General features: G+C 53.9%; 1 protein-coding gene across 2 annotated transcripts in view; it reads right to left on the reverse strand.

Moving 5' to 3' along the window:
• Positions 1-296: 296 nt before the first annotated feature.
• Positions 297-12,525, reverse strand: part of MAPK4 (mitogen-activated protein kinase 4) — a 179,682-nt gene continuing 167,453 nt past the window's right edge. For both annotated transcript variants that reach the window (XM_061169456.1, XM_061169455.1), the window contains exons 3-6: positions 12,234-12,378; positions 10,555-10,716; positions 5,767-5,968; positions 297-2,957 (exon numbers count right to left, since the gene is read on the reverse strand). In XM_061169456.1, coding sequence (XP_061025439.1) covers positions 2,261-2,957; positions 5,767-5,968; positions 10,555-10,716; positions 12,234-12,378 — 1,206 coding nt within the window. In that variant the 3' untranslated portion in view covers positions 297-2,260. The remainder of the gene's footprint in view (positions 2,958-5,766; positions 5,969-10,554; positions 10,717-12,233; positions 12,379-12,525) is intronic.

Raw genomic sequence — 12,525 nt, forward strand, 5'->3', positions numbered from 1 at the left:
GACCAAGGACCAGCCTTGGTCAGAAGGTTTGGAATTGGCTCCAAAAGATGGTTTGAAATCTACTATATGGGCACTGGGCCTGACCCAGGTGATTCTGGAATGTCTTCCCTTTCTACCAATCTGTGTAGATTCTCCCCTCGCCTCCCCTGCAACCGCAAACCCTCAAAACGCTGGCCTTCATGGGTACAGGGAGAAGCCAGCCAGGCTCCAATGGCTCATCCGTTGTTAAAGACAGGATCAGATAATGTGTAAATGAATGAGAGAGTAAGTAAATGAACAAACGAATCTATGTTCCAATAAAGCTTTATTTGGCCCATCCTGATCAAGTTTAATAATGTTTAATAGATTTTTTTAAAACATGAGTAAGTAATAGCAATTCCTCTGTAATAACAATTATATATGAACTCCTGGTCAAGATCAGCAGCTTGTTCCTTTACCAAAAAAAGTAAAGCCGCCCTTTGAGGACAAATGGCACATGAGGAGTGGTGTACATTTCCTTTTCTTTAAAAAAAAAAAAAAGAAAGAAAAGAAACCCAGACACTTCATATTTACATATTTTCCATTTAAAAATCAGTCAGTATGGTTGTTTTTAAATATGTTTCTAACGTGTTGCAGGTTTCAACGTACAGATCCTAGTTAGCTGATTAGATTTAAGGTGCTGTTGAGTAGAGGGTGAACCCAGCCTAAGATCAACACTGAGGAATCCTCTGTTTACAGACTGGCTCCTGTGGGCATCTTTGGGGGAAGCTGAACGCCAGTGGTGGAAATGGCAGAGCATTTCCAGGGGACTGGGCTCCATGCTTCTGCAGAGGGCCTGCTGTGCCCACACACCATCCCCCCCCAGGCTCTGTGTACAAGTGCACCTCTGGTTTGGCATGCTCCGAACTCATCCTGGCCTAAGCTAGGAGGGACATGGTGGCCTCAAGTCCTTTCTTTTGTCATGGGGTCCCCATGCTGGTGCCTGACCCCTGAGGGCCCTCGATGTTGGCACCCCACCTTTCATACCTTCCTACCTTTCCGGATTCCCTGTCCCCAAGGCCTCTTGCTCTCCAGTGCATTTCTTCAGGGCCTGCCCTTTGCCGGGGCTGAATGGATGATCAAAATCAAGGGCAGTATTAATGAAGTCGGATGGGCCCTGTGTGAAATCTTCTCTTCTAACACATTTGCTCTAGGCAGGCACCGTGCTGCTTTCCTCCAAATGAGCAATTCATGCCGAGAACATGAGTTCCCAAGGTAGGCTTGGAGCGGGGCTATGAGTATGGGGGTTGGGGTGTGGGACAGGCTGGAGGGATTCTTGGAATTGCTGTCTTCAAACTCACCCGTGTATGACATTCCCTCGGGAGCAAGAGCTGTGTCATTGTGTCTGTGCGTGTGTCAGGAAAGTGCATAAGAAGTTCTGGAAAAGGTGTGTGCACAGGCCTGGGAGGATGGGTTATTTTACCCACAGAGCCCAGACTGGTCTGATGTGCAACCAAGATTTCAGACCACACAGGGGTGAGGCAAATACTACAGGGGTGAGGCAGATGGGAATATTTATGTACTTGAGGAGCCAGAAAAAAATATGCGTGGTGACTAGGGGAAAGAAGCTGGCTCAGTTTCCAATTCCAGAATTCAAGGGGCATTGCTCTGAGTAAAAGCATGTAGAATGGGTCAGATGGTAATGGACAGGGAAGAAACATCTTGAACCAAGTTTTCTGAGCGAAAAGCCAGAGTGACGCCAGTAGAGGAAGACATTGTTTAGCGGACAGACACTGGCCTGGGGGCCAGGGGCCCGGGATTCAAGGCTTGCCCTGACGCTGACTAGGCCCTGAACTTATAGTCACTTTGCTTCTCTGGGCCTCACTGTCCTTCCACATCTGTCAGCTGAGGCTAGTTGGGCCAGGTGGTTCCAACGCTCTGCCTGCAAGGTTCCATTGCACACAGCCACCCAGGTGGGGCCTGCAGGCTGCTAAGACATGTTTCTGCTCTGTACACCGCCACTTATAAAAACACAAGGGCCTCTTCCTCACTGGGAAGGTGATCAACCCCCAATCTCGGCTGCTGTTCAAACCCACTCCCAGAGGTTAAAGGCTAGTTATTAAGGCAGTTTAAGAAATGGACATTCCTCTCGCTCCTCGGATCCTTCCTGTGTTCTGCTAACCCCAAGGCAGCAGAGAGGGGCGGAAGGGGTGGTGGAGATGCCAGGGATGCGGCCCCCTCCTGGGGGCCCTGCTTTCCCGGGATGGTCTTCGGGATGGCCTGGAGCTCCCCTCCGCCGCCCTCACCACCTTTCTTTGGAGAAGGCCTCAGTCTGCACGAGATCGCCAGGGTGCTCGGAGATGCACGCGCCGTTGAGGTCGCCCAGTTTATTGTCCGGCAGGTCCTCGGGCTTGGTGCAGAGCTTCAAGGCGCGGGAGATGAACACGTCCAGGTCGAACTGGGGGCTGGCGCCCCCGTCAATGGGGGCCGGACGGCCGGGCGGGGAGGCCGACAGGCGGCGCTCGGGGCCGTCGGGGGGCGGGCTGGCGCGCTCAGGGCCGCCCTGCGTGCTCTGGACCCACTGCGCGATCTCCAGGAAGAGGCTGGCCGGCTCTTCGTCGCGCGGCCCGGCGTCCGCGGCCACCGCGGCGGTGGGGGGCGCCCCGGCCGCCTGCTTCCAGTGCGACAGGTCCAGGATGAGCTTGGGTTCCGAGTAGTGGTGCGGCTTGTTGTCGCGCCACAGCAGCTTGTCCAGGTAGGACGGCGACCCCACCTTGTAGTCGCAGGAGCGCCCGTAGTCGGCCTCGAAGGCGCGCTCCATGGACGAGTGCGACTGCTCCAGGAAGCGCTCCGAGCTGCTCTGCGAGTCCTTGCGCGGGTCCACCTGCACGTCCTCCGCCAGCGGCGCCGAGCCCGCGCGCGGGTCGAGCTGCACCCCGCTCGCGTCCTGGTACCTGTCGGGCCGCCACTCCAGGTCCGACGACAGGCTCACAGGGTACCTGCAAGGGTAAGACAGGATGGCGATTGGACCCTTCCAACCGGGTTGGCTTTGTGGGGGGGGGGAGCCAACCCCCCTAATCCCTGTCTGCCACCCACAGGCCGGCTTTCCATTCCTTCCCTCCAGCTCCTTCCTCACCTCCCAAGGTGATGGGACAAAGTAACGGTGAACCTCCAGGGCTCAGGTAGAAGGACTGATTGCCCGGCTTAACTCTTGTATCCTTTTGTATTCATTCAATATCCTACAAATATTCCTTGAGCACCTCCTATGTGCCAGGCGCTGTTCTGGGCATTACCAGACACAGCAGGGAACAAAACAAAATCCCTCTCCTCATGCAATGGTACTTTCTAGTGGATCTACCTATGCAGTGCTCCTCAAACTTTGATGTGCACACAGATCACCTGGGGACCTTGTTGAAATGCAGATCCTGATCCAGTAGATGAGGTGGGGCCTGAGATCCTGCATTTCTAACAGGCTCCCAGTGATGCTGATGCCACTGGTCCCTGCCCCACACTTTGAGTAGCAGGGCCCTTAATGAGGGCTTCACAGCCTTGGCTCAGATTAGAATCACTTGTGGGGGGTGGAATTCAAAATAAAGTTCCATGCCTGCCTCGCATCCGCAGTGCTGATTCAGCAGGTCCAGGGAGGGGCCCAGCATCTGCGTGGTTTTCAAACCTCCGCAGGTGTTTCTAAGTTCCAGCCAGGGCTAAGAACCCCTGCCCTAGTGGATCGGGTTGGAGGCCCTGCAGCACCTTGCATAGATGCTGAGCAGGCAGGGCGTACTGAAAGATTACAGACACCCTCAGGAGAGGCCGGAGATCCTTGGAATTCTGCCCTCCGTCAACTGTCCTGCAGCCCTGAAGAGCAAAGTCCGCTAGCCAAGAGCAAATGAAGGGCAGGTGGGCAGGCCAGCAGCTTGGGCTGAGCCCTCCCTCCCTGTGCCAGGTGTGCTATGCAGAATGGAGGGGGCGGGGAGAGGCAGGGAGCCCAGGGGGAGCCTCAGGCAGCAGCCAGCCGCTCCCGGCACAGGAGGCCTCGTGCTCACACGGGAAAAACCAAGGACAGACAGGTTTGGCTGCGTGACTGGCAGGCGGGCAGCTGCCGTCCACTCCTTGTGGTTTGCGAGGCACAGGAAGGCCCCAGTTCTGCCCACCCTCCCAGTGATGCCATTAAGGTAGGAGTCACTCCTAGAGGTGAACACTGCCTCCTCCCATGAGGGTCCTTGAAATTGCAGGGATTTCTAGGAGGAAGAACTTGTGAAGCCCGTCACCTTTGGCTGCTACACGCCAAGGGCCAGATGTAAGGTGTCTGCTGTCTCCAGGCAACCCTGTGGCGTGAGTGCTACCACCTGCTTCATAGATGAGGACACTAGCGTTCAGAGGTAAGCAGTTTGCCCGAAGCAGCAGGGCCTGTGGGAAGGGGTTTGTCATTGCCTTTGTCGTCCGCCTTCCTCATGCAGGTGTGATGGGAAGGGTCGAGAGCAGGGAACACCAGGTTTAGAAATGGTCTGAGTTGATGGGCAGGGGCCAAAGAAGCCCTGCTACGGTCTTCCTGACACCAACGCCATGCCATAGCCATGATAAGCAGAGGACAGACCCTGCAGAGCCAATGCTCCGTGCCCCCAGATGCTGTGGAGTGGAGGAAGAGGGGCTGCAGGAACCACAGTCAAGGGCAGGGCTAGCATGGGGGTGGCAGAAGAGAGAGTCTTCATTAATCTCTATTTGCTGGCAACTCTTGATAACAACAATCAACAACAACAAACCTGTCCCAAAATAGCAACGTTGCCCTGACCCTCCCTCGGAGCCTCCTTAATCTGAAACCCATCATCTGTCAAATGACTGAAAAGGAGAAACTGCTCATCTGTCACTTATGTAACTAGCTGTCACATTCTCGCAACAGCAGCGCTCCCACTTAGGCCCCCTCGGAGTCCTAGCTTCTAAGCCCTCGACTTCTATTTCTAAACCGAGCAGCTACCAGTGCTTCCTCCCAGAATTAGCAGATGGTGATGCCCAAATGTTTAGCTGCCTGATCTAGGAACATCAGAACAGGAAGGAACCTAAGAGATCATTGTGTGCTTATGCGGAGATTGTCAAAAACTGTGTCTTCTACCCAACTCTGATTCATTGGTAGTGACTTCCGGGCACACTGTGTTGAGAAGGATTCCGAGGCCCGGCTCAGTTTAGCAGGGAAGAGTCCTGTGATTGCTTAGCAGTGTCTGACATGGGTGAAGATTGGGGAGGGCCCCACATAGGCCAGGAATTAGGTGTGTGACACAATGCCAATCTCTAACCTCTCTGAGCTGTGGCTTCCTCGTGTGTCAATGAGCAATAATAATAATGGTGCCTCCTTTACTGGCATCTCAGGAGTTGCAAATGATGTGAACGGCATGAAGGTGTTGTGTGGTGGTAAATGCCACATTGTTTTCTTGTCTTACGTTGCTGCATTTTGCTTTTCTGGGGCAAATTCCCAGCCTACTAGACGTGATCTCTGGCTGTGGGTGCTCATTAAATGCTTGCCCAACATTGTATTGAGCCCTGTGTGCAGTACACTCGGGGTGGGTTGGAAAGCTGGTGGTGGCCGGTGTTGCACAAAGGCAGGCCCCTGACCACACATGCAGGACATAGCTGGTCATCTACCAGGAATGTCTGGGGACAGGAGAGAAAGGCAGGAAGCTAAGCTGGGGAAAGCGCCCTATGGGCTATAGAACTTGGGAGACAGAAGGAAAGGTCATGGAGGATCAGAGGCAAATAGAAATGGGAAGACAGGAATGTGGGTTCCAGACTCCAGGGCTGGAGTCCCTGGAACCGCACCTGTCCCAGTTGGAGAGCTGGCTCTGGTTGGCGGCCATCAGCAGGATGTCGTCAATCTCATCCTCTATGCGGAAGGGGTGCTGCGAGGTGGGCTCGTCCTCGGGGCAAGAGTACGGGCTCATGTAGGGATGCTGCAGCCCCATCTCGGCAGTCAGGCGATCCATGGGGTTAAAGGTCAGGATCTTCTCCAGAAAGTCGATGGCTGTGGGGAGCAGAGCAGGACAGGAAGGTCATTTGTGCCCTTGCCAAGCTGAGAATAAGACTCGTCAGCATGGGCATGCCCCCTAGTGTGTGTACTTTTCCATTTGTAAAAAGGCTTTTGGATGTTTCCTTTCTCAGGATCCTCACCACAATCCAGGGACAAATTCCGAGCAGATGCTGCTTTTTGACTTCACTAATGAATTACTAGAGGTCCAGAGGGGTACAGTGACTTGCTCAAGGCCACCGTTGTTTACAGGAGGTCCAGGGCTAGAACTCTGCCTTAGGCTGGATTTCCCCAGAGACAAGGAGTGGGGTGGAGGTAGTTTATGTGGCAGTGACGCCCAGAAGCATCGGTAGGGCAATGGGGAAGAAGCCAGTCGAGGATGTGCCAATGAACAGTTCCTGCTGAGAGCCCCTGGGGCTCCATTCCACTGGGTCCTCCAAGAGACAGCATGGGACACACCCCAGAGATGGTCCCACTTCGGGGGGGGGGAAGCTGGGGTATCTCCATCCCCACTCTCATTTGTCATGGGTTGAGTGCTGCTGGAGTGGGTGAAGGACCCAGCAGTAAAAAGCCTCAGTGAGAGCGGTCGCCGTGGAGCTAGGCGGGTGGGACAGAGCCTGACAGCCCAGGGCTCCTAAGTCCAGAGCCCTTTCTACCATACGTTGCCCCTGGAGGTTTGACAAATAAAGGCCATCTTCAAAATATTCATCCACTGGGCTGAAGCCCCCATGCTGTGCCAGGCAGTAACCCTTCAGTGGCTAGATCAAGGGGAGGACCTGGCAGCTGAACCTGGGCGTGGAAACGGACACTCAGGAGCCCTGTGCGGTGGCTATTTGCCAACCAGCATGAAGGTATATCAAGATGGCAGCAACCTGTAGGGCGTTGTGGGTGTGCACTGGCTGAACGTCAGCTCTGCGCACAGGTGCCCTTTGTCCTGAGCGGGGGTAGGGACACCTGTCTGCCCCGTGAGCTCAGCCCCGGGTTATCTCAGGGCAAGTCCAATCTGGAGGTTTGTATTCCTTCTCAGCACTGGAGGCTCCACTTAAATCATGGCTTGGCTAATCATGTTACAGCCCACATGGAAAAGGAGGAAAGCAGCTGAGCTCAAGGCCAGGCTTCTGTGCCCTCCGAGGGGCTCCTGGGTGGGCCTCAGCCTGCACCATTACCCTGCCCCTCACACCAGCTCTGGACCTCTCTGCAGAAAAATTCATCAGTGATTCGGGAAATTGATGGATTCTGAAGGTCACTGGCCTCCCAGGAGGATGCAGTTCTGCTCCATAATCCTAGAGTGAAAGATCAGTTAAGCAGCAGTAACTCTGATCCCTCCCCAGTGCTCTGGGGCTCAGGGCATGCTTCTGGGCCCAGGGCTGCAGACCTGAAAGAGAACCAGCCTCACAGATTCACAGGACTGGGAAGAATCAGGCAGTGCAGGGCCCAGCTCTGCCACTGCCCAGCTCCAGGCTGGGCAAGTCTTTCCTTCTTTGGGCTCCCAGCCCCTCCCTCGGCTCCACCTATTACCCTGAACCTTTTGACAAGGAAGTGAGAGAGTTGGAGCTCTAAACATTGGCAGGCATCATCACCATTATCATCATTATTAAGAAAGACCCAGCGAACCCTGACGTTGGAAAGTGCCAGCCCCGAAGGCCGCTCCACTGACTCTAGTAAGGATGAGAATCTCCCCTTCCCTCTCCCTGACAGCTGGTCCTCCAGCAGGTGCCCAGACACTTCTGGGAAGCCCAAATGTTAGAAAATCCTGCCTTATAGCAAACCTAAATCTGCGCCTTTAACTCCTACCCTGAGCCTCGCTCTGCCCTCTCTGGTCCCCCCATGTCAGCATGCTCTCTCTTCCCCATGACTGTTCCCATCATGTTTCAAGGCAGCAGTCATGTCCCAAGCAAGCCCCCTGTCCTCCTGGCACACAACTGGCCTACATCTCCTAGCCTCCCCCGCAGTTCGGTGTGGCCGTGTGACTGGGGCCAATGGAAAGGGGTTGGAAATGATGTGTGTACCCCGCTTCCAGGCCAGACCCATAAAAACCTCCTGCAGGAGTGTCTGCTCTCCCTTCCCCTGTCTTCGGCCGGAAGTTGGTGCCCTGGGGGTAGGGGGGAGCCTTGAAAGCTACGATTGAAGATGTCACGTGGCCGGCATCCCAGGCATGGCCCCCAGGTTCCCCCACTCTGTCTGAACTTGAGTTGAGCAGTGAATACACTGCTAGCGGGTAAGCCACAGAGACTTCAGGTTTATCGGCTACAGCACTGGCTTCACCTTAACTCATAACCACCCCGCCCCGCCTCCACCAACTCCTTTTATCTAAGTTCAACCTCCCACATGTTTTTTTCGGTGCTTCTAATATAATGAGGCTTCTGTACAATTGTGTCACCTCTCTGTGGCCCCAGTGGATTCCCAGCTGGGCTTCTCAGCGCCCCAGGGATCCTGGAAGGATTCTCAGGGGCGTCTCTGGAGATCAAGAGGCAGGTGGGCAGGGCCCCTCACCCCTGCTGCACCCAGAGCACTCCTTTCCCTGTTTTGTATATTAGACTTCCTCATCAGCTGTCATTTGTGATATAGTTTCTTCTTGTAAGTGGAGCTCAGGAGTGAACGTCCTGGCGTGGTCTCAGGCCTGCTCCCTTGTCCTGAACCTGTGGTGTGACGGCTGTCTCGGCTGCTGAGGGATACAGCCCACCCAGACTATGTCCTTCGAGCCTCTGAGGGTGACAGCCACCGACGACTCCCACCTCTTCCCAGGCCTACAGGGCCTCAAATGGACAATCCAGGATGAACCGAGGGTCACCAGCTGACTCTTATGGGCAGGTGGGCGTGATACCCTTTCTCCCACTGAAGTTTCATTTCAGCCATACCTCATTACCCTGAGGCCAGGCTGATTGGGGCCACTTTTCAAGCCCAGTGGCAGACAAGAGAATTGTGGTTGAAGCTGGCACACTGGGAGGGTGACGCGTTCGTGAACATCTATTCGGCTACAGGATCAAGTCTGTACACGTCAGCTGGGTATTCAGAGCCCTGCAGCCTCTTGGCCCTTCTCACCCATCCAGCTTCACTTCCTACAGTCAGTTTCCCGCTGATCTGAGCCCTCACCAGTCCTCCAGGCCGGTTCTTTATCCCTCTCAGTGCTTGGTGGCTCTCTTCCCCTCCCCAAACACCCAGAGCTCTCGTTAGCCCCTTAGGATGTGTTCCTTCATCTGCATGCTCATCTCTGACGTGTACTCCATCTTCCCAGCTAGACCATCACTTATGTCTCTGATCTCTGCGAGACAGGCCCACCACGCTCAGAGCCAAGTCACCGAGGCACTGCTGTGTGTGTGGTGGTTTGGGGGATGGGGACATGGGTGACACATCCCTGATCCAGAATTCCTGAGAATTCTGAACCTTGTGTCACATGGTGGGATTTCTACAGAGGCCTAGGAATCAAAGTAAATGTGGATGGGCTGAGTCTTAATTTGTGGGGAATCAAATTGCCCCCCTCCCTTAAAGATGGGGAAACTGAGACAGATTGAATGGGGATCGTGGCCAGAGAAACTGTTAGTCCAAGTTCTTGGTTTCTTGATGGGGAGGAGTGTGGCAGAGACAGCTAATTTGTACCCCATGTCTGTTCTCCTCTTTCATAGTAATGGACACAGAGTGGCAATGGAGTAAGTGTCCACTTCCTGGCCTCACTGCAGCGAGGCGGGGCCATGTGACTAAGTTCTGGCCAACAGGACATGAATGGAGGTGAGGTTAAGTCCAGGGGACCTGCCCTCCTTCCCCACCTTCCCCCAGCTGGTAAGGGCAACACCCTAAGGTGGCAGAAATACAAGACAGAAGGGGCTTGGGCCCTGGATGACTGTAGAGCAGGTCTACCACATTGGCCCTAGACTATCTACTTTGGATTATTATATAAGGGAGAAATAAACTTAACTTCTTTTTTCTTAAATAAGGAATACATGTTATTTAAGCTGTTGAGAATCTGGGTTTCTTTTACAATTGGCAAACCCATATCCTACCTGATATAGGGGTTTCCTAAGGGAGCCTCTAGCAGGTATAAGGCTGGTGGCAATGTAACATCTCAGATGATGGAGCAACTATCCTATGCTAAGGGCTTTGCAAATTCTATTTTACTTACTTGTCACAGTGACCCTATGTGTCATGTATTATTATATCCATTTTACCGTTAAGGAAACTGAGATGCAGAGAAGTTAAGAAACTTGCCCAGGGCCAAACAGCTAGTCACTGGTGGAACTGGGAACTGAGCCTGGGTCTGGCTTTGAAGCTGATGAAACCATACCATGCCTTCCAGAGGGAAAAAATAAAGGGAGGTGGAAGAGAGGGAGGGAGGCAAGTGAGAAAGAAGGAAAAGGAAGCAAAATCAGGGGTAGAGTATGGAGGACCAGCTGTGACCGCCTTGAGGGTGGCCTGATGGCCGAACTCAGTCTGGAAGTAGCGAGGGCAAATGCCCGCTGCCAGGGGTGCCCAGCTTCTGTGTCTAGGGACTCTGTTTGGTCCTTTTGGAAGAGACTGCCTGCCCCAGCCCCCAAGGTGAAACCAGAGTGCTGCCTCCAGGTGCTGGCTCGGCTGTCGGGCTCTGGTACCTTCGCTGTTCACTTCAGGGAGCAGCTTGCGCAGTGGCCTCTTGACCTCCCAGGTGCTGCTGACGAAGGAAGGCATCACCTTGAGCAGCTCGTCCTTGTCCTCCTCCCGGACCACAGGGATGGTCTCCAGGATGAGTTGCATCTGCTCCAGCTCGTGAGCCCCTGGGGAGGTAAACACCAGACGGCTGAGCGTGCTGCCCACGTGGCTGGCGCGTGTGGAAGCTCCCGGGCCGCTCTAGGACCCTGGGACAGGGGGACCAGAGCTGGGCTGGGAGCCAGGGGACCTGAGTTCACTCCGCCACTAACTTGCTGTGTGACTGTGGGCAAGTTGCTTGCCATCTCTGGGGCTCGGTCAAATGTAGAAAGAAGGGGTAGTCTCTGGGGCTCCATCCGTTCCCCTAGCATTCTGTGCCTCTGGAATGGACCAGTCTCATATAGCCTGAGTCAGCCATCGCTTAAGTGATGGGAGCAGCCTGGCCCAAGGCTTTCCTAGTGCTCTTTCCCATATACCTCTGTGCATGTCCTTTACTGGGCTGGGGAAGGAAGTGATTTTAAGGCTAGGAATCAGTCTTACCTTTTGGATTCCCATTAGGAGGAAAAAAAATCAGGAAGAACAAATTAAGCTTGGGACGTGTCATGAGCCCACTGCCTCTGTGCTCCTTCGGGCAGAGGGAGAAAGACAGACTGTGCCAGGTCTGTGGGACAGGATGGAGTCGAGCATTCAAGCACTCATTCACTTACTCATTCATTCATTCAACAAATGATTATTTATGGAGTGTCGTCTCCCTGCCAGGCATCATGCTGGATGCTGGGAATGAATACCATCCTCATCCGTAAGAAGCTTCAGTCTTTGTGCATCTTGGAAACTCAACTCCTTTCTAAGCTCAGGCCATCACTGATGCTGCTTCAGAGCTTTGACACTGCTGGGATGGGTCAGGTCTGAATCCTTGCTGCCCCCTCTGACTTCCAGGCTGTTCTTACTTCCAGTTCCTCCATTTTCCCTTTTGGCATGGGTAGCCTTGCCATTTACCTCTACCAGGTTAAATCCAACCAGGCCCCATCTTCCTTAAGAAGTGCCCCTGACTCATCCAGCTGCACAGAGCTCCCTCCCCTTACCACCAATTCCCATGGGGTCCCAGTCTTCCAGAAGCTGGTAGCCAAGGAAGGGGCTCTTCCGTGCCCCGCATGATGCCCTGTGCGGCACTAAGCACCTGTGGATGCTGTGAGCGCTGACCCAGAAAGTGCCTACGGATCAGCATCTGCTCTGAACGAGTCCCTTGGCCTCTCCCTGCAGTGGGCTCATGTAGGCTCAGTTCAGGGACTCTGGGAGACTTGTGGGGTCCCCTCTCCAAATGAGCACTCCAGACTGACCTCTCACAGTGGCAGGGAGAGGAGAGGAAGGGGCTGAAAATGTAGGATGGGTGTTTTCAGGGGTCAATCTCAAGGTGTTTGAATATACACGATTACTTGATTTTGAAAGTTCTGTGCTCAAAAGGCTTTTGTTAGCCTCTCCAGTATTTTGCCTGAAATGGTTGATAATAAGGTGCCTCCAAGTAGTGCCATAAAAGCTGCAGAGGTAACGTCAAAGAGAAAGACTAGCATGTTTGTGATTAACATGTGTTTTCCCCTTTTACTGAGCACAGCAGAGGAGAAGGAAGGTGGCTTGGGTAGCAGCTTACCAGCAAAGAGCATCCTCCCCGTGAGCATCTCTGCCAGGATGCAGCCAGCGGCCCACATATCAATGGCTTTGGTGTAGTTGTTAGGGGAGAGGAGCAGGCGTGGTGAGCGGTACCATTTCGTTACCAACCCTTCTGACAGGTAACCCTGGAAGACAAAATCCCGGCTTCCAGTAATCAGTCATTCGTAGACACCCTCCCTCACATGCCTCTCCTCCTTTCCCTTCCCAGGGAGACAGGACCCCTTTCACTCTCCATCCTTTCCCATTGATTGTCTGGTTAGAGGGGTTCAGGC

The sequence above is a fragment of the Eubalaena glacialis genome, chromosome 15 (genome assembly GCF_028564815.1).
Source record: "Eubalaena glacialis isolate mEubGla1 chromosome 15, mEubGla1.1.hap2.+ XY, whole genome shotgun sequence".
NCBI lineage: Eukaryota > Metazoa > Chordata > Mammalia > Artiodactyla > Balaenidae > Eubalaena > Eubalaena glacialis.